Source organism: Salmo salar, chromosome 11 (assembly GCF_965601325.2).
Source record: "Salmo salar chromosome 11, fSalSal1, whole genome shotgun sequence".
NCBI lineage: Eukaryota > Metazoa > Chordata > Actinopteri > Salmoniformes > Salmonidae > Salmo > Salmo salar.
In genome coordinates this window covers 33,587,501-33,610,183 of record NC_138301.1, presented here as the reverse complement: position 1 = coordinate 33,610,183, position 22,683 = coordinate 33,587,501, and the positions used below count along the sequence as shown (strand labels likewise).

Sequence of the window (22,683 nt, the reverse complement as noted above, 5' to 3'; positions counted from 1 at the left end):
GTGACCGCATCTCAGCCGTGCGGAATTGGCCGACTCCCACCACGGTGAAGGAGGTGCAGCGGTTTTTGGGATTTGCCAATTACTACCGGAGGTTTATCCGGGGCTTTGGGCAGGTGGCGGCTCCCATTACCTCACTGATGAAGGGGGGCCCGGTGCGGTTGCGGTGGTCCGCGGAGGCGGACAGGGCCTTTAGTCGTCTGAAGGTTTTGTTCACCGACGCTCCGGTGCTGGCGCACCCGGACCCCTCTTTGCCCTTCATAGTGGAGGTGGACGCGTCCGAGGCTGAGGTAGGAGCCGTGCTGTCCCAGCGCCCGGGCGCCCCCCCCCCAAGCTCCGCCCCTGCGCCTTCTTCTCTAGGAAGTTGAGTCCGGCGGAGCGTAACTATGATGTGGGGGACAGGGAGTTGTTGGCTGTGGTCAGAGCCCTGAAGGTGTGGAGACATTGGCTTGAGGGGGCGTGTCACCCTTTTCTCATCTGGACTGACCACCGCAATCTGGAGTACATCCGGGCGGCGAGGAGACTGAACCCGCGTCAAGCCAGGTGGGCGATGTTCTTTACTAGATTTCAGTTTAACATCTCGTATATCCCAGGTTCCCGGAACACTAAGGCCGACGCACTGTCTCGTCTCCATGACGCCGATGAACGGTCCACCGATCCCACTCCCATACTTCCAGCCTCCTGCCTGGTGGCACCGGTGGTCTGGGAGGTGGACGCGGACATCGAGCGGGCGTTACGGACGGAGCCTACTCCTCCGCAGTGTCCAGTGGGTCGTAAGTACGTTCCGCTCGGTGTTCGCGATCGTCTGATTCGGTGGGCTCACACGCTTCCCTCCTCGGGTCACCCAGGGGTTGAGCGGACAGTGTGTGGTCTTAGTGGGAGATACTGGTGGCCCACCTTGGTGAGGGACGTGAGGCACTATGTCTCCTCCTGTTCGGTGTGCGCTCAGAGTAAGGCTACCAGGCACCTGCCTAGAGGGAAATTACAGCCCCTCCCGGTTCCACAACGACCATGGTCCCACCTGGCGGTGGATTTCCTGACCGATCTCCCGCCGTCTCAGGGCAACACTACGATCCTGGTCGTTGTGGACCGGTTCTCTAAGTCCTGCCGTCTGCTTCCGTTACCCGGTCTTCCTACGGCCCTGCAGACCGCGGAAGCCTTATTCACCCACGTCTTCCGGCACTACGGGGTGCCCGAGGATATCGTCTCAGATCGAGGCCCCCAGTTCACGTCCCGAGTGTGGCGGGCGTTTATGGAGCGACTGGGGGTTTCGGTCAGTTTGACCTCGGGGTTTCACCCCGAAAGTAATGGGCAGGTAGAAAGGGTAAACCAGGAGGTGGGCAGGTTTCTGCGGTCCTACTGCCAGGACCGGCCAGGGGAGTGGGCAAGGTTCGTGCCATGGGCCGAAATGGCTCAGAACTCTTTGCGCCACTCCTCTACCAACATGTCACCATTCCAATGTGTGTTGGGTTATCAGCCGGTCCTGGGGCCATGGCATCAGAGCCAGACGGAGGCCCCTGCGGTGGAGGAATGGGTTCAGCGCTCAAGGGAGACCTGGGACGCTGTGCAGGAATCCCTGGAACGAGCCAGGGAGCGACAAAAGGCGAGCGCTGACCGGCACCGCAGCGAGGCCCCCGTGTTCACCCCAGGGGAGAGAGTCTGGCTCTCGACCCGGAATCTGCCCCTCCGCCTGCCCTGCCGGAAGCTGGGTCCGCGGTTTGTGGGGCCATTTAAAGTCCTGAGGAGAATAACCGAGGTGTGTTACAGATTACAACTTCCTTCTTATTATCGTATTAACCCCTCGTTTCATGTGTCTCTCCTCAGGCCGGTGGTAGCTGGTCCGCTGCAGGAAAATGAGGTACGGGAGGTCCCTCCACCCTCCCTGGACATCGGGGGGCCCCCGGCGTACACAGTCCGGTCCATCTTGGACTCCAGACGCCGGGCGAGGGGCCTGCAGTACCTCGTGGACTGGGAGGGGTCCAGCCTCCATCCGGATCGCCCTGCGCCTCGCCCTCCGGGGAGTCCTCGAGGCCGGCGTCGGCGCGCTGCGGGAGCCGCGCGTCAGGGGGGGAGTACTGTCACGACACCGACGGATGGTGGCGCCCCTCCTCGGCCGGGTGGAGCTCGGCGGTCGTCGTCGCCGTTCTACTAGCTGCCATCGATCCTTTTTTGTTTCACTTTCTGTTGGTTAGGTCTAGGTAGGCACGCACCTGTTTTGGGTTAGTCATTAGTAGGGGGGGGGGGGTTATTTAGTTTAGCGTAGGATGTCTGTGTTTGTGCGTGATTGTGTTTCTTCTCCGGTTTATGTGCTTGAGGAACGTGTGCTGGTTTTCCTCTGCCTGTGGTTGGTTTCGCTGTGTTTACCACCGCAGAAGTATTTAAGGGCTGCGTCGCTATTTTTTTGGCGAACACATCCATTTTCTTGAATAAAGAAGTGTGGTCAAGAATTCTCTGTCTCCTGCGCCTGACTCTACCTCTCCTGCTTTCTTGAGCCAGCTCTTGACAGAGAGAGACATTACTATCTACAGAGAGAGAGACATTACTATCTACAGAGAGCGAGAGAGAGACATTACTATCTACAGAGAGAGAGAGAGACATTACTATCTACAGAGAGAGAAAGAGACATTACTATCTACAGAGAGAGAAAGAGAGAGAGACATTACTATCTACAGAGAGAGAAACATTACTATCTACAGAGAGAGAGACAGAGAGACATTACTATCTACAGAGAGAGAGAGACATTACTATCTACAGAGAGAGAGAGAGAGACGTTACTATCTACAGAGAGAGAAACATTACTATCTACAGACAGAGAGACATTACTATCTACAGAGAGAGACTCATTACTATCTACAGAGAGAGAGAGAGACTCATTACTATCTACAGAGAGAGAGAGACTCATTACTATCTACAGAGAGAGAGAGAGAGAGACATTACTATCAACAGAGAGAGAGACATTACTATCGAGAGAGAGACATTACTATCTACAGAGAGAGAGAGACATTACTATCTACAGAGAGAGAGAGAGAGACATTACTATGTACAGAGAGAGAGAGATTACTATCTACAGAGAGAGAGAGAGAGATTACTATCTACAGAGAGAGAGTGACATTACTATCTACAGAGAGAGAGAGAGAGAGAGACATTACTATCTACAGAGAGAGAGAGAGACATTACTATCTACAGAGAGAGAGAGTGACATTACTATCTACAGAGAGAGAGAGAGAGAGACATTACTATCTACAGAGAGAGAGAGAGACATTACTATCTACAGAGAGAGAGACATTACTATCTACAGAGAGAGAGAGACATTACTATCTACAGACGGAGAGAGAGAGAGACATTACTATCTACAGAGAGAGATTACTATCTACAGAGAGAGAGACATTACTATCTACAGAGAGAGAGAGACATTACTATCTACAGAGAGAGAGAGACATTACTATCTACAGAGAGAGAAAGAGAGAGAGAGACATTACTATCTACAGAGAGAGAAACATTACTATCTACAGAGAGAGAGACACAGAGACATTACTATCTACAGAGAGAGAGACATTACTATCTACAGAGAGAGAGAGACATTACTATCTACAGAGAGAGAGAGAGACGTTACTATCTACAGAGAGAGAAACATTACTATCTACAGACAGAGAGACATTACTATCTACAGAGAGAGAAACATTACTATCTACAGACAGAGAGACTCATTACTATCTACAGAGAGAGAGAGAGACTCATTACTATCTACAGAGAGAGAGAGAGACTCATTACTATCTACAGAGAGAGAGCGAGAGAGAGAGAGACATTACTATCAACAGAGAGAGAGACATTACTATCGAGAGAGAGACATTACTATCTACAGAGAGAGAGAGACATTACTATCTACAGAGAGAGACATTACTATGTACAGAGAGAGAGAGAGATTACTATCGACAGAGAGAGAGAGAGATTACTATCTACAGAGAGAGAGAGACATTACTATCTACAGAGAGAGAGAGAGAGAGACATTACTATCTACAGAGAGAGAGAGAGACATTACTATCTACAGAGAGAGAGACATTACTATCTACAGAGAGAGAGACATTACTATCTACAGAGAGAGAGAGAGACATTATCTACAGAGAGAGAGACATTACTATCTACAGAGAGAGAGACATTACTATCTACAGACGGAGAGAGAGAGAGACATTACTATCTACAGAGAGAGATTACTATCTACAGAGAGAGAGACATTACTATCTACAGAGAGCGAGAGAGAGACATTACTATCTACAGAGAGAGAGACATTACTATCTACAGAGAGAGAGACATTACTATCTACAGAGAGAGAGAGATACATTACTATCTACAGAGAGAGAAACATTACTATCTACAGAGAGAGAGAGAGAGAGAGAGAGAGACATTACTATCTACAGAGAGAGAGAGAGAGAGACGTTACTATCTACAGAGAGAGAAACATTACTATCTACAGAGAGAGAGACATTACTATCTACAGAGAGAGAGAGAGAGACATTACTATCTACAGAGAGAGAGAGACATTACTATCTACAGAGAGAGATACATTACTATCTACAGAGAGAGACATTACTATCTACAGAGAGAGAGAGAGAGAGAGACATTACTATCTACAGAGAGAGAGAGAGAGAGAGACATTACTATCTACAGAGAGAGACATTACTATCTACAGAGAGAGAGAGAGAGAGAGAGAGAGAGAGAGAGATTACTATCTACAGAGAGAGAGAGAGACATTACTATCTACAGAGAGAGAGAGAGACATTACTATCTACAGAGAGAGAGAGAGAGAGACATTACTATCTACAGAGAGAGAGAGACATTACTATCTACAGAGAGAGAGACATTACTATCTACAGAGAGAGAGACATTACTATCTACAGAGAGAGAGAGAGACATTACTATCTACAGAGAGAGAGAGAGACACTACTATCTACAGAGAGCGACATTACTATCTACAGAGAGAGAGAGAGAGAGAGAGAGGAGAGAGACATTACTATCTACATAGAGAGAGAGACATGACTATCTACAGAGAGAGAGAGAGAGACATTACTATCTACAGAGAGAGACATTACTATCTACAGAGAGAGAGAGACATTACTATCTACAGAGAGAGAGAGAGACATTACTATCTACAGAGAGAGAGAGACATTACTATCTACAGAGAGAGAGAGAGAGAGAGAGAGAGACATTACTATCTACAGAGAGAGAGAGACATTACTATCTACAGAGAGAGAGAGAGAGAGACATTACTACAGAGAGAGAGAGAGAGAGAGAGACATTACTATCTACAGAGAGACTAAAACGCAATTGACCAAAATCAGTTCTGGGACATGTGGAACAATTTAAGCACAACAAAGCCGCAAGAATTAGCCATACAAGATGTAGGAATTTGGAAAACATATTTTGATAATCTATACAAAAACATCCCACAAAAAGACTTACAACAGAACCAATTAGAAATTAAAGAAAAATTGAACATCCTTGAATCAGTCATTAAAAACAACCAAAATCCATTAGATTACCCAATAACCCAACAAGAAGTAAATGAAAAGCTCAAATCTATTAAATCAAAGAAGGCTTGTGGTCTAGACAACATCAGAAATGAAATGCTGAAAAACAGCACACCTGAGTTGCAAAATGCTGTGCTTAAGAGGGAGGAGATTGTTTTTGCACTGCGTATGTATAGCCTGCAAAACTGTCATTTGTCGTGCTTATTGTTTTCTTGTTTTTTTCGTGTTCAACGTTCGTTAATGAATTGAGAAAATGAACACCAACTCTGCTGCATATTGGTCCACCTTTTCAGACGACGATTTCGCTATATCGTCCTCCGACGAAGAAAGCCGTGACAGAAGGGCTATTCTACAAAATTCTCCAAAGTGGGCTTGGTGGTAAGGTGTATGACTTAATAAAATGTATGTACACAGAAAATAAATGTGCAATAAAAATCAAAAACCAAAGAACAGAATTATTTTCACAATGTCGAGGTGTGAGACAAGGCTGCAGTTTGAGTCCAAACCTTTTCAACATTTATATCAATGAATTAGCAGACATGTTGGACCATTCTCCAGCCCCAGGACTCACACTATTTGACACAGAGGTGAAATACCTGCTATATCCTCTTGACGTTACCCTAGGATAGGGGGCGCCACAGCGCATTTTGGAAAAAATTCGTGCCCATTTTCAACGGCCTACTAATCAAACTCAGAAGCTAGGATATGCATATAATTAATACCTGTGGATAGAAAACACCCTAAAGCTTCTAAAACTGTTTGAATGGTGTCTGTGAGTATAACAGAACTCATATGGCAGTCAAAACCCCGAGACCGATTGAAACAGGAAGTGGAATTCTGAATTGTGGACTCAACTTCACGTCGTTGCCTATTATTCACACCGTGAGCTATCGTTATTTGAGCACTTCCTATTGCTTCCACAAGATGTTGCCAGTCTTTACAAAGTGTTTTGAGCCTTCTACTGTCGAAACTCAGTGAATGAGACGCGTTGGAAATTGGTCACAGGGGGAGGGCCATCACCATTATGACCCTGTCTACCCCCACCTTTGGAAACGTTTTGAAACACAATGAAATCATCAAGTTATTTTTAAATCTGGTATGACAGGTGCTTTCAAGAGATATTCATCTATAAATCTTAGAATGACAATATTACATTTTAAACATGTTTTCGAATAGTAATTCAGTAAATTGTAGCTCTGTTTCCCCGGATTGCATTTGACGGGAAAATAGTTAGTCAACGTCAGACGCCGATGTAAAATGCTGTTTTCATATATAAATATGAACTTTATTGAACAAAAGAATGCATGCATTGTGTAACATGATGTCCTAGGTGTGTCATCTGATGAAGTTTGTAAAAGGTTAGTGCTGCATTTAGCTGTTTTTGGGTTATTTGTGATGCATGTGGTTGGTCGGAAAATGGCTATGTTGCTGCTTTTACGATGGACTCCTCTAACATAATCTAATGATTTGCTTTTCCTGTAAAACCTTTTTGAAATCGGACGACGTGGGTCGATTCAGGAGAGGTGTATCTATAAAACGATATGAGACAGTCCTATATTTGAAAAAAGATATATATTAAATTTCGTTATGCTAATGTCGCTAGGAGTTTTCCCTGGATTTTGATCCCGCTGACGGGACGAGACGCTGAAGAGGATTTATGCTGATGACTTGGTACTTCTATCACCAACCAAAGAAGGTCTTCAACAGAACATTAATATTCTAGAGCAATATTGCCATAATTGGGCCCTGGCAGTAAATTTCCAAAAAACGAAAATCATGATTTTCCAAAAGAAAACCAGATGTCAGAAACACAAATATAAATTCCCCCTGAACAACACCATCATTGAACACACTAAAAATTACACCTACCTTGGTCTGACCATATCTGCATCATTCACTGCATATCATGGCAGTGAATACACTCAAAGAAAAATCCCGCAGAGCATTGTATGCAATAAAAATGAAATTATTCAAAATCAACATCCCAATTACAATTTGGACCAAAATATTTGACAGTGTAATCCTACCAATAGCTCTTTACGGAAGTGAGGTTTGGGGGCCACTCAATAAACTGGACTTTAAAATGTGGGACAAACATCCAATTGAAGCCCTACATGCAGAATTCTGTCGGAAAATCCTACAAGTCCAGAGAAATACACCAACTAATGCATGTAGGGCAGAATTGGGCCGCTTTCCAGTAATAATGAAAATACAGAAAAGATCATAAAAATTTTGGCTACATCTAAATTCAAGTCCAAATTCAAGTCTGCAATTTAAAGCACTCCAAACCCAAGAGCTGAGCCCAGAAACGAGCCCTCTCAGTCAGCTGGTGTTGGACCTTACCAACCAAGCTGACACCAGCACTGCTTCAAAAGAAAGAATTCAAATAAACAAAATCATGAACCAATCAAAGGACTCATATTGTCACAGGATCCAACGAAAGTGGCGCCCCTCCTCGGTCGGGCGGCGCTCGGCAGTCGTCGTCGCCGGCCTATTAGCTGCCACCGATCGTTGGTTCTGTGTCTTTTGGTTTCGTCTGTCTGTTCCGCACCTGTTTTGTGTCTGTCATTAGTGGGGCCTTATTTAGTGTGTGTTTTCAATTGGGGTTTTGTGCGGGATTGTTGATTGTCCACTCAGGACGGTGGTCCGTGTTTTATTGCGGGTTTGTTTCTGACAGTTTCACCAAGAGAGGATTTACCGGGCTGCGCCCCGTGCCTTTTTGTGCCGCTTATATATATATATTTTGTTCGCAATATTGGGAATGTGTTTTTCCCAGGCAGTCTGTCTGTAGCGCCCTGTGCCTCGCGGTTTTGTTCTGTGTGTCAAATTATTAAAAGGACACTCACCTTCAGCACCTGTCTCCTGCATCTGATTCCGCCTTACACCAGTCCAAGTCAACTGTGACAGAATCCCGCACCTGAACCTATGGAGTCAGCAGGAGCAGAAGCGCCATCCATGGCTGAGCAGGTCTCCCAACATGCCGGCCTCCTCCACCGCCTAGGCTCGGCCATGGATCAGGTGTTGGCCCGGTTGGAGAGCTGGGAGAGAGGTGCCTCCCCAGCCAGACCAGCTCCGGTCCCTCACCCTGCGCCCCTACCCACACCCACTGAAGCGGGTGCCGGCGGGATCCGGATTTCACCGCCCAGGGAGTTCGATGGGACGGCCGCTGGGTGCAAGGGGTTCTTGCTCCAACTGGAACTGTACCTGGCGACCGTCCGCCCCCCTCCCTCCGACGAAGAGAGGGTGAGCGTCCTCGTCTCGTGTCTCACGGGTAGAGCCCTGGAATGGGCCAATGCAGTCTGGGATGGTCCAGACTCGGCCCGGGGCGACTACCCTGAGTTCACCCACCGCTTCCGGGCGGTTTTCGATCATCCCCCGGAGGGCAGGGAGGCGGGTGAGCGACTATTCCATTTGAGACAGGAGACGAGGAGCGCTCAGGATTTTGCATTAGAATTCCGGACCCTCGCCGCTGGATCGGGGTGGAACGAGCGGGCCCTGATAGACCACTATAGGTGCAGCCTTCGCGAGGACGTCCGCCGGGAGCTGGCTTGTAGGGACAACACCTCCACTCTGGACCAACTGGTGGATTTGTCCATTAGATTGGACAACCTGCTGGCTGCCCGGGGACGTTCCAGTCGGGGCCTGTTCGTTCCGCCTCCCAGTCCTCCCGCTCCACAGCCCATGGAGATAGGGGGGGCTGCATCGAGGAGGACCGGAGGGGGGGGGTCTCTCCTGCACCCGATGTGGGCGCAGAGGACACACTGTGGACCGGTGCTGGAGAGGTCCCTCCGGGAGTTCGGAGGGCAGGCGGAGCACTACTTCAACCCCCCAGGTGAGTCCGCACCAGCCACACCCAGAGCCCCCTGTCGATCACTTGTACACCTCCGTTTGTTTTCCTAAATTTTCCCCTCACTTCCAGTATAAGGCGCTAGTCGATTCAGGTGCAGCTGGGAGTTTTATGGACCGTGGGTTAGCTAATAGGTTAGGGATTCCCCTGGTTCAGCTGGACCACCCCTTCCCCGTGCACGCCCTAGATAGTCGCCTGCTAGGGTCATGCCAAGTAGGTGAGGTCAATGTGCCACTGGTGATGCAGACAGGTGGGGGTCATGTGGAGCGTATCTGCCTGTTCCTCATTGACTCCCCAGCGTTTCCGGTGGTTTGGGAATCCCCTGGCTAGCCACACACAACCCCCAGATTTCGTGGAGGCAGAGGGCTCTTAAGGGGTGGTCGAGGGAGTGCTCAGGTAGGTGCATAGGAGTTTCCATCGGTGCGACTACGGTGGAGAGTCCAGACCAATTCTCCACCGTGCACATTCCCTCAGAGTATGCCGATTTGGCTATCGCCTTCAGTAAGACGAAGGCGACTCTATTACCCCCACATCGACGAGGGGATTGTGCGATAAACCTCCAGGCTGACGCGGTTCTTCCTAGGAGTCACGTGTATCCTCTGTCTCAGGTGGAGACAGTGGCTATGGATACATACGTCGCTGAGTCCTTGAGACAGGGATACATTCGGCCCTCTACGTCCCCCGTCTCCTCGAGCTTCTTTTTCGTGAAGAAGAAGGAGGGAGGTCTGCGCCCGTGCATTGACTATAGAGGTTTAAATGCTATCACAGTGGGTTTCAGTTACCAGCTACCTCTCATTGCTACGGCAGTAGAGTCATTTCACGGGGCGCGCTTCTTCACGAAATTGGATCTCAGGAGTGCGTATAACCTGGTGCGTATCCGAGATGGAGATGAGTGGAAAACCGCATTTAGTACCACATCGCGGCCATTATGAGTACCTCGTCATGCCGTATGGGTTAAAGAACGCTCCCGCTGTCTTCCAATCCTTTGTGGACGAGGTCCTTAGGGACATGCTCGGGCAGGGTGTGGTGGTGTACATCGATGACATCCTGATCTGCTCCGCCACACGCGCCGAGCATGTGTCCCTGGTGCGTAAAGTGCTTGGGCGGCTGCTGGAGCATAACCTATACGTCAAGGCTGAGAAATGTGAGTTCTTCAAACGAGCCATCTCATTTCTAGGATATCGCATTTCCACCTCGGGGGTGGAGGTGGAGTGTGACCGCGTGACGGCTGTGCATAATTGGCCAACCCCAGCCACGGTGAAGGAGGTGCAGCGGTTCTTGGGGTTCGCTAATTATTATCGGAGGTTTATCCGGGGTTTTGGCCAAGTGGCAGCTCCCATTACCTCACTGATGAAGGGGGGGCCGGTGCGGCTACGATGGTCGGCAGAGGCGGACAGAGCCTTCCATCGTCTGAAGGTTCTGTTTACCAATGCACCTGTCCTGGCGCATCCGGACCCCTCTTTGCCATTCATAGTGGAGGTGGACGCGTCCGAGGCTGGGGTAGGAGCTGTGCTGTCGCAGCGCTCGGGCGTTCCTCCGAAGCTCCGCCCATGTGCGTTCTTTTCTAAGAAGCTGAGCCCGGCAGAGCGCAACTATGATGTGGGGGACCGGGAGCTGTTAGCCGTGGTCAGGGCTTTGACGGTGTGGAGACATTGGCTTGAGGGGGCACGTCACCCTTTTCTCATCTGGACCGACCACCGTAACCTGGAGTATATTCGGGCAGCGAGGAGACTTAATCCCCGTCAGGCAAGGTGGGCCATGTTTTTTACGAGGTTTAACTTTACCCTCTCGTACATTCCAGGTTCCCGGAACCGGAAGGCTGACGCACTGTCGCGTCTCTACGACACCGAGGAGCGGACCATCGATCCTACTCCCATACTTCCCGCCTCCTGTCTGGTGGTATGGGAGGTGGATGCGGACATCGAGCGGGCGGGCCGGTCAGAACCCACTCCACCGCAGTGTCCCGTGGGCCGGAAATACGTTCCGCTTGGTGTTCGCGATCGCCTGATCCGATGGTCCCATACTCTACCCTCCTCGGGTCATCCTGGGGTGGAACGGACAGTGCGGGGCCTGAAGGGAAGGTACTGGTGGCCCACCTTGGCTGAGGATGTTCGGCGTTATGTCTCTTCCTGTTCGGTGTGCGCTCAGTGTAAGGCTCCGAGGCACCTACCTCGAGGGAAATTACAGCCCCTCCCCGTTCCACAACGGCCCTGGACTCACCTCTCGGTGGATTTCCTTACGGATCTCCCGCCGTCTCAGGGGAACACGGCGATCCTGGTCGTGGTGGACAGGTTCTCTAAGTCCTGCCGTCTGCTCGCTTTGCCCGGTCTTCATACGGCCCTGCAGACCGCGGAGGCCCTGTTCACCCACGTCTGCCGGCACTACGGGGTGCCCGAGGACATCGTATCTGATCGGGGTCCCCAGTTTACGTCCAGGGTGTGGAGATCGTTTATGGAGAGGCTGGGGGTCTCGGTCAGCCTGACCTCGGGTTTCCACCCCGAGAGTAATGGGCAGGTAGAGCGCATTAACCAGGATGTGGGCAGGTTCCTGCGGTCGTATTGCCGGGACCGGCCAGGGGAGTGGGCGCAGTTCGTGCCATGGGCCGAGATGGCCCAGAACTCTCAGCGCCACTCCTCCACTAACCTGTCACCCTTCCAGGTGGTGCTGGGGTATCAGCCGGTCCTGGTGCCATGGCAACAGAGCCAGACAGAGGCTCCTGTGGTGGAGGCATGGGTCAAGCGCTCTAAGGAGACCTGGAACGCGGTCCAGGAATGTTTAAAGAGGGCTAGAGAACGTCACAAGGAGAGCGCTGACCACCACCGCAGTGACGCCCCCGTGTACAATCCGGGGGATAGAGTCTGGCTCTCGACCCGGAACCTGCCTCTCCGCCTGCCCTGCCGGGAAGCTGGGTCTGCGGTTTGTGGGGCCGTTCAAAGTCCTGAGGAGGATAAACGAGGTGTGTTACAGGTTACAACTCCCTGCGTATTATCGCATTAACCCCTCGTTTCATGTGTCTCTCCTCAGGCCGGTGGTAGCTGGTCCGCTGCAGGACAATGAGGTGCTGGAGGTCCCCCCGCCCCCCCTGGACATCGGGGGGGTCCCGGCGTACACAGTCCGAGCCATCCTGGACTCCCGACGTCGGGTAGGGGGCCTGCAGTACCTCGTGGACTGGGAGGGGTACGGTCCGGAGGAGAGGTGCTGGGTTCCGGCGGCGGACGTTCTGGACCCCCCTATGCTGCTGGATTTCCACCGTCGTCGACCGGATCGGCCGGCGCCTCGCCCTCTGGGCCGTCCCCGAGGCCGGCGTCAGGGGAGGGGTACTGTCACAGGATCCAACGAAAGTGGCGCCCCTCCTCGGTCGGGCGTTTTCAGTGTGTTTTCAGTTGGGGTTTTCAGTTGGGGTTTTGTGCGGGATTGTTGATTGTCCACTCAGGACGGTGGTCTGTGTTTTATTACGGGTTTGTTTCTGACAGTTTCACGAAGAGAGGATTTACCGGGCTGCGCCCCGTGCCTTTTTGTGCCGCTTATATATATATATTTTGTTCGCAATATTGGGAATGTGTTTTTCCCAGGCAGTCTGTCTGTAGCGCCCTGTGCCTCGCGGTTTTGTTCTGTCTGTCAAATTATTAAAAGGACACTCACCTTCAGCACCTGTCTCCTGCATCTGATTCCGCCTTACACCAGTCCAAGTCAACTGTGACACATATTTACAACATTGGAAAAACGAAACAAAATCCCAAAGCCGACTAAATTGCTATCTGACCCTAAACAGAGAATATGAATTGGCTGATTATCTCTACTCTGTCAGAGATACAAAGCAGAGACAGATCCTTACCAAGTATAGGCTGAGTGACCACCGATTGGCAATAGAAACCGGCAGACATAAAAAGACATGGCTACCCAAAGAGGAGCGTGTATGTGGTCACTGCACGACAGGGGAGGTAGAGACAGAGATGCACTTTCTCCTTTACTGTGATAAATATTCCTCACAAAGAGATTCCTTATTCACAGAAATGACTACATTTATTCCAAATTTGAACTTATTAAACCTAGAGGAAAAACTAAAAATACTCATGGGCGAATGAGCAATGGCTCCTCTTGCAGCCAAATATGTATTTGCCAGCCATAGCCTGAGGGACACTGAATAATAACATCTGCATAGTAAACAGTAACTTACTTATTATTACTATTATTGTTATTACTGTTATTGTTATTTCTATTATTATTGTTGTTTATCATTCCAAATAGTAGTGGTATGGGTAATAATGGTAATGATAACAGTTTAGTGATGGTGGTGGTAGTGGTAATGATGATAGTAGTTGTAGTACTGATGTAATGGTGAAGATGACCGTTATTTAGTTATAAGTTAGTTATAGATTCATTTTCCATATTTAGATTTTTATATTTATTACATTCTACTATTTTACTATTATTTTACTACTATTTTATTGTTATTATTTTTAATTTTGTATTATTATTTACTGCCATTTTATATTATTATTTGTTATTGTTTATAATTGTATTACAATGTATATTGTATACATTGTTGCTTTGGCAATATTAACACAATGTTTTTCATGCCAATAAAGCAGCTTGAATTTGAATTTGACTAACATTACTATCTACAGAAAGAGAGACATTACTATCTACAGAGAGAGAGAGAGAGAGAGAGAGAGAGAGAGAGAGAGAGAGAGACATTACTATCTACAGAGAGCGAGACATTACTATCTACAGAGAGAGAGACATTACTATCTACAGAGAGAGAGACATTACTATCTACAGAAAGAGAGACATTACTATCTACAGAGAGAGAGAGACATTACTATCTACAGAGAGAGAGACATTACTATCTACAGAGAGAGAGAGAGACATTACTATCTACAGAGAGAGAGAGAGAGAGAGAGAGAGAGAGACATTACTATCTACATAGAGAGAGACATTACTATCTACAGAAAGAGAGACATTACTATCTACACAGAGAGAGAGAGAGACATTATTATCTACAGAGAGAGAAACATTACTATCTACAGAGAGAGAGAGACATTACTATCTACAGAAAGAGAGACATTACTATCTACAGAGAGAGAGAGAGAGAGAGAGAGAGAGAGAGACATTACTATCTACAGAGAGAGAAACATTACTGTCTACAGAGAGAGAGAGAGAGAGAGACATTACTATCTACAGAAAGAGAGACATTACTATCTACAGAGAGAGAGAGAGAGAGAGAGAGACATTACTATCTACAGAGAGAGAAACATTACTGTCTACAGAGAGAGACATTACTATCTACAGAGAGAGAGACATTACTATCTACAGAGAGAGAGAGAGAGAGAGAGAGAGAGACATTACTATCTACAGAGAGAGAGACATTACTATCTACAGAGAGAGAGAGAGAGAGAGAGAGAGACATTACTATCTACAGAGAGAGTGACTGACTGACTGACTGACTGGCTGATTGACGGTCTGACTGACTGATGGTCTGACTAACTGACTAACTGACTGACTGATGAACGGACTGACTGTCTGATTGACCAATGGACGGAGGGAGGCTGTCTAGCCGCAAAGTCATGGGAGCTGAAGTGCGGAATGGAAAACCCCTGTTGTAACCATGGCAACAGACTGCAAAATTCCACAACAAGTCATTGTTAAGTTGTCATGGCGACAGTTCAGTTGAGCCCAATCTGATGTGTGATAGCAGACTGAGAACATTAAAGAGACTTTTTATGGGGAGAGATGGAAGATAAGTGGCTACACTTGGTTATGTTTGTAAAGCCTAGTCGAGTGGAGGAGGGGCAGTGTGTGTGTGTGTGAGTTACCTATGCAGGCAGTATGGTGCTGGGTGAAGCCAGGAGGACATTTACAGGTGAATCCCCCGATGGTGTTCACACACAGGAACTGACAGTTGTGCTGTTTGCTCTGACACTCATCCAGATCTGAGAGGAGGGAGAGAGAGAGAGAGAGAAGGGGGGAGGAGGAAGAGAGAGACAGAGACAGAGACAGAGAGAGTGAGAGAGGGGAGAGAGAGAAAGGGGGAGGAGGAAGAGAGAGAGAGAGAGAGAGAGAGAGAGAGAGAGGGAGAGAGAGAGAAGGGGGAGGAGGAAGAGAGAAACAGAGAGAGCGAGAGAAGGGGAGAGAGAGAGAGGGATGGAGAGAGAGAGGGATAGAGAGAGAGAGGGATAGAGAGAGAGGGGGATAGAGAGAGAGGGGTAGAGCGAGAGAGGGATAGAGAGAGAGGTGGATAGTGAGAGAGGGGTAGAGCGAGAGAGGGATAGAGAGAGAGAGAGAGAGGGATAGAGAGAGAGAGGGGGATAGAGAGAGAGGGATAGAGAGAGAAAGCGATAGAGAGAGAAAGGGATAGAGAGAGAAAGGGATAGAGAGAGAGAGGGATAGAGAGAGAGAGGGATAGAGAGAGAGGGGGATAGAGAGAGAGAGGGATAGAGAGAGTAAAGGTTAGATTCCAGCTCCACAACGGTATAGAGCTAGTTTCCAGTCCTTCCCCTGTCAGTGACCTGTTGATGAACTGCCACAGAGCCAGACACCGGAAACATGGTGGAAACCAGCCGGAAAGTTTATGTGTGTGTCTGAGTGTGTTTGTGTGTGTGTGTGTCTGTGTCTGTGCGTGTCTGTGTGCGTGAGCATGTGTAGATACTGCCCTAGGGTAAACATAGCTGTTGCCAAGAGTGGTAATGAGCAATATGGACCAATTATGTTTGTATAAACTCCCCAAACTGACCATTCACACTGATAAACACATTAACTACCAGATGCAACAGATCACAATCTCTGCTCACCACATACACGGAAATGCACACACTGTGTGTGTGTGGCTGTCATTGTGACCGTGTGTGTGTGTTGCTGTGTGTGTGTGGCTGTCACTGTGACCGTGTGTGTGTGTTGCTGTGTGTGTGTGGCTGTCACTGTGACCGTGTGTGTGTGTTGCTGTGTGTGTCTGTGCGTCTCACCTCGGCAGCTCTTGCCGTCCTCCTGCAGGATGTATCCTCTGGGACAGGAACAGAGGTAGCTTCCCTCTGTGTTTTTACAGATGAAGTTACACGGCTTAGGAGCCTGCACACACTCATCCATATCTACACAGGAGAGAGACAAGTTACACTCATCCATATCTACACAGGAGAGAGACAAGTTACACTCATCCACATCTAGAGAGGAGACTCATCCACATTTAGAGAGGAGAGAGAGAAGTTACACTCATCCATATCTAGAGAGGATAGAGAGAAGTTACACTCATCCATATCTACACAGGAGAGAGAGAAGTTACACTCATCCACATCTAGAGAGGAGAGAGAGAAGTTACACTGATCCACATCTAGAGAGGAGAGAGAGAAGTTACACTCATTCACATCTAGAGAGGAGAGAGAAGTTACACTCATCCATATCTAGAGAGGAGAGAGAGAAGTTACACTCATCCACATCTAGAGAGGAGAGAGAAGTTACACTTATCCACATCTAGAGAGGAGAGAGAGAAGTTACACTCATCCACATCTAGAGAGGAGAGAGTGAAGTTACACTCATCCACATTTAGAGAGGAGAGAGAGAAGTTACACTCATCCACATCTAGAGAGGAGAGAGAGATGTTACACTCATCCACATCTAGAGAGGAGAGATAGAAGTTACACTCATCCACATCTAGAGAGGAGAGAGAGAAGTTACACTCATCCACATCTAGAGAGGAGAGAGAGAAGTTACACTCATCCACATTTAGAGAGGAGAGAGAAGTTACACTCATCCACATTTAGAGAGGAGAGAGAGAAGTTACACTCATCCATATCTAGAGAGGAGAGAGAAGTTACACTCATCCACATCTAGAGAGGAGAGAGACAAGTTACACTCATCCACATCTAGAGAGGAGAGAGAAGTTACACTCATCCACATCTAGAGAGGAGAGAGAGAAGTTACACTCATCCACATCTAGAGAGGAGAGAGAGAAGTTACACTCATCCACATCTAGAGAGGAGAGAGAGAAGTTACACTCATCCACATCTAGAGAGGAGAGAGAGAAGTTACACTCATCCACATCTAGAGAGGAGAGAGAAGTTACACTCATCCACATCTAGAGAGGAGAGAGAGAAGTTACACTCATCCACATCTAGAGAGGAGAGAGAGAAGTTACACTCATGCACATCTAGAGAGGAGAGAGACAAGTTACACTCATCCACATCTAGAGAGGAGAGAGAAGTTACACTCATCCACATCTAGAGAGGAGAGAGAAGTTACACTCATCCACATCTAGAGAGGAGAGAGAGAAGTTACACTCATCCACATCTAGAGAGGAGAGAGAGAAGTTACACTCATCCACATCTAGAGAGGAGAGAGAGAAGTTACACTCATCCATATCTAGAGAGGAGAGAGAGAAGTTACACTCATCCACATCTAGAGAGGAGAGAGAGAAGTTACACTCATCCACATCTAGAGAGGAGAGAGAGAAGTTACACTCATCCACATCTAGAGAGGAGAGAGAGAAGTTACACTCATCCATATCTAGAGAGGAGAGAGGGAGGAGAGAGCCTGGTCAAAGGTAGTGCACTAAGTAGGAAATAGAGTGTCATTTGGGACTGAACCTTAGACAGTGTTAGTGTCGTAGTCTTACCCACACACAGGGTGCCAGTGATATCTGTGGTGTATCCAGTTTTACACACACAGCTGTAGGAGCCCAAGCTGTTGACACACTGTCCGTTCACACACAGGTTCCCCATCACACGACACTCATCTATGTCTGAGGGAGAGAGAGTTCTGTCAACTACAACATTATCATAATAAACACACACTCATCTATGTCTGAGGGAGAGAGAGTCCTGTCAACTACAACATTATCATAATAAACACACACTCATCTATGTCTGAGGGAGAGAGAGTTCTGTCAACTACAACATTATCATAATAAACACACACTCATCTATGTCTGAGGGAGAGAGTTCTGTCAACTACAACATTATCATAATAAACACACACTCATCTATGTCTGAGGGAGAGAGAGTTCTGTCAACTACAACATTATCATAATAAACACACACTCATCTATGTCTGAGGGAGAGAGAGTTCTGTCAACTACAACATTATCATAATAAACACACACTCATCTATGTCTGAGGGAGAGAGAGTTCTGTCAACTACAACATTATCATAATAAACACACACTCATCTATGTCTGAGGGAGAGAGAGTCCTGTCAACTACAACATTATCATAATAAACACACACTCATCTATGTCTGAGGGAGAGAGAGTTCTGTCAACTACAACATTATCATAATAAACACACACTCATCTATGTCTGAGGGAAAGAGTTCTGTCAACTACAACATTATCATAATAAACACACACTCATCTATGTCTGAGGGAGAGAGAGTTCTGTCAACTACAACATTATCATAATAAACACACACTCATCTATGTCTGAGGGAGAGAGTTCTGTCAACTACAACATTATCATAATAAACACACACTCATCTGCATTTGCCTGAGTAGTCCTCAGGTAGATCCCAACCGTCCATAAAGTGGAGGAAGTTTGGTGAGACCTGAAGACAATGTGAGGTCACAGAGCTATTGCCTCGGCTTTAGCTCAGTAGACTAGTGATTGTGTACCATCCATGGTGCAGGGTTGGGTATAGATATGAGTGAGTATTTCTACCTTTAGCTCAGTAGACTAGTGATTGTGTACCATCCATGGTGCAGGGTTGGGTATAGATATGAGTGAGTATTTCTACCTTTAGCTCAGTAGACTAGTGATTGTGTACCATCCATGGTGCAGGGTTGGGTATAGATATGAGTGATTATTTCCACCTTTAGCTCAGCAGACTAGTGATTGTGTACCATCCATGGTGCAGGGTTGGGTATAGATATGAGTGAGTATTTCTACCTTTAGCTCAGTAGACTAGTGATTGTGTACCATCCATGGTACAGGGTTGGGTATAGATATGAGTGAGTATTTCTACCTTTGCCGTCTGTTGTGTATCCAGGCCCCAGTGGACACATCTTCTTGTAGTGTGTGGTCCCAGGTAGAGGACACAGCTCACAGTTAGAGCCCCAGCCTCGTCCTCCATCACAGCAACACTCAGACTTAGTCACACTGTTCCTGCTACTGGACTGCATCTGACACAGTGTAGTCAACACCTCCGTGAAACACAGACCCTGACGGTTATCTAGATGGGAGGGGGAGAGGAGGGACGGAGAGTTAGAGAGAGAGAGAGAGAGAGAGAGAGAGAGAGAGAGAGGGGGAGAGGAGGGACGGAGAGTTAGAGAGAGAGAGAGAGAAAGAGAGAGAGAGGGGGGGACGGAGAGTTAGAGTGAGAGAGAGAGAGAGAGAGAGAGAGAGAGAGGGGGATGGAGAGTTAGAGTGAGAGAGAGAGAGAGAGAGAGAGAGGGGGGGACGGAGAGTTAGAGTGAGAGAGAGAGAGAGAGAGAGAGAGAGGGGGAGAGGAGGGACGGAGAGTTAGAGAGAGAGAGAGAGAAAGAGAGAGAGAGGGGGGGACGGAGAGTTAGAGTGAGAGAGAGAGAGAGAGAGAGAGAGAGAGAGAGAGGGGGGGGGGCGGAGAGTTAGAGTGAGAAAGAGAGAGAGAGAGAGGGGGAGAGGAGGGACGGAGAGTTAGAGAGAGAGAGAGAGAGAGAGAGAGAGAGAGAGAGAGGGGGATGGAGAGTTAGAGTGAGAGAGAGAAAGAGAGAGAGAGAGAGAGAGGGGGATGGAGAGTTAGAGTGAGAGAGAGAGAGAGAGAGAGAGAGGGGGGGATGGAGAGTTAGAGTGAGAGAGAGAGAGAGAGAGAGAGAGAGAGGGGGGGATGGAGAGTTAGAGTGAGAGAGAGAGAGGGGGGGCGGAGAGTTAGAGTGAGAGAGAGAGAGAGAGAGAGAGAGAGAGAGAGAAAGAGAAAGAGAGAGAGATAGAGAGATGTAGGGAGAGGGGTGTATTTACCTATACATTCAGTCTGTGTAGGGTTGGCGCTGAAGCCTTGGTCACACCTGCAGCGATAGCTTCCAACCGTGTTCTCACAACGACCGTTCTCACAGATACCTGGCTTAGCAGAGCACTCGTTCAGATCTACACACACACACACACACACACACACACACACACACACACACACACACACACACACACACACACACACACACACACACACACACACACACACACACACACACACACACACACACACACACACACACACACACACACACACACACACACACACACACACACACACACACACACACACGGTGGAGATACAGTGATTAAATCCAGAACAGATCTGCAGGGTAGTCTGCATAAAACTATATCAGATATTGTAAGATGAATGTCAGTTTATTGATGGACAAATCACCATGAAGTGTGATGGGTTTAACCTCAACAGAATCCTACATGAACTACAGATCCATTATCACATGTATTGTTTGCTACTAGAAGTAGATGATTGGAATATTGTGTGTGTGTACATTGTATGGGATCATACTCCTCTTTGGTATCTTGGCAAGTTTGGTGTGAATCTGTGAATTGAATAACCCCATAAGATAGACCAGCCATGAACTGGTGATAAAACCAGAATTGTGTGTGTTAGTGTGTGTGTCTTACCTATGCAGCTCTCTCCATTAGGGGCCCGTGTGTAACCAGGGTTACAGATACACATGTAGGTTCCTATGAGGTTCTTACAGCGCATCCCTCTGCTCTCACAGTCATCCAGCCCATCCTCACACTCATTCTGGTCTGCAGGAGAGGGGAGAGAACACACACCGTGAGTGTGTGTACAATAATGTGTGTGCTTGTATCTGTGTGTGTGTGTGTGAGCGTGCATGCATGAATTTGTGCATGTGTGTGTGTCGAAACTTGTGTGTGTGTGCGCGTGTGCATGTGTGTATGTGTGTGACAAAGTGCTTTCCTGGGTAACAGAGGATGTGTGTATCCAGCCCTCCCAGAGTATATAAAGGTCTGTTTATAATAGTAATGTAAATACCAGCCTATAGTCCACACACTGACATCTTCCTCCTGTCTCCTGTCTGTCTCTGACTCAACACTGGTCCCCTCTCCTCCCCTAGTCAAACCCTTGTTATGCTCTCTCTCCCACACACAGTGTTTATAAAGTCTTATTGAGATACAGAGAGTTGAAGCAGGGGTGAGGTGGAGACTCCAAGCCTTATGTCAGATGGTAGATAGCTGAAGCCTCATACAGTGACGTCATCGGGGATTAGAAGTAACTGTCACCTCAGAATCCTAAAAGCTGGACATTTCTGGTTTAGCTGTACTGTACTGACGATAGACTTTGGAATGTTGAATGTTTCTTTGCATTCCCATAGTCCCTGCTGTACCTACCGTCTCTACAGTCCATTTAGTATCTAATTATATTGGTAGCCAGTTTATAATAGCAATAGGCACTCTGTGTTGCGTTGTGCTTAAGAACAGCCCTTAGCCGTGATATATTGTCCATATACCACACCTCTCAGGCCTTATTGCTTAAATGCAGTCCCTACAGGTCTATAGTAAGATATCTATAGCAGATTCCTGTCCCTACAGGTCTATAGTAAGATATCTATAGCAGATTCCAGTCCCCGCAGGTCTATAGTAAGATATCTATAGCAGATTCCAGTCCCTACAGGTCTATAGTAAGATATCTATAGCAGATTCCTGTCCCTGCAGGTCTATAGTAAGATATCTATAGCAGATTCCAGTCCCTACAGGTCTATAGTAAGATATCTATAGCAGATTCCAGTCCCTACAGGTCTATAGTAAGATATCTATAGCAGATTCCTGTCCCTGCAGGTCTATAGTAAGATATCTATAGCAGATTTCAGTCCCTACAGGTCTATAGTAAGATATCTATAGCAGATTCCAGTCCCTACAGGTCTATAGTAAGATATCTATAGCAGATTCCAGTCCCTGCAGGTCTATAGTAAGATATCTATAGCAGATTCCAGTCCCTACAGGTCTATAGTAAGATATCTATAGCAGATTCCAGTCCCTACAGGTCTATAGTAAGATATCTATAGCAGATTCTAGTCCCCACAGGTCTATAGTAAGATATCTATAGCAGATTCCAGTCCCTACAGGTCTATAGTAAGATATCTATAGCAGATTCTAGTCCCCACAGGTCTATAGTAAGATATCTATAGCAGATTCCAGTCCCTACAGGTCTATAGTAAGATATCTATAGCAGATTCTAGTCCCCACAGGTCTATAGTAAGATATCTATAGCAGATTCCAGTCTCTACAGGTCTATAGTAAGATATCTATAGCAGATTCTAGTCCCCACAGGTCTATAGTAAGATATCTATAGCAGATTCCAGTCCCTACAGGTCTATAGTAAGATATCTATAGC

The 22,683-nt window shown here is 47.6% G+C and overlaps 1 protein-coding gene across 2 annotated transcripts in view; it reads right to left on the bottom strand.

The window, feature by feature from the left end:
• Positions 1–22,683, bottom strand: part of LOC106595265 (fibrillin-1) — a 169,136-nt gene that overhangs the window by 10,098 nt on the left and 136,355 nt on the right. For both annotated transcript variants that reach the window (XM_082957869.1, XM_082957868.1), the window contains exons 56-61: positions 20,946–21,077; positions 20,289–20,414; positions 19,318–19,524; positions 17,975–18,100; positions 16,332–16,454; positions 15,186–15,302 (exon numbers count right to left, since the gene is read on the bottom strand). In XM_082957869.1, coding sequence (XP_082813995.1) covers positions 15,186–15,302; positions 16,332–16,454; positions 17,975–18,100; positions 19,318–19,524; positions 20,289–20,414; positions 20,946–21,077 — 831 coding nt within the window. The remainder of the gene's footprint in view (positions 1–15,185; positions 15,303–16,331; positions 16,455–17,974; positions 18,101–19,317; positions 19,525–20,288; positions 20,415–20,945; positions 21,078–22,683) is intronic.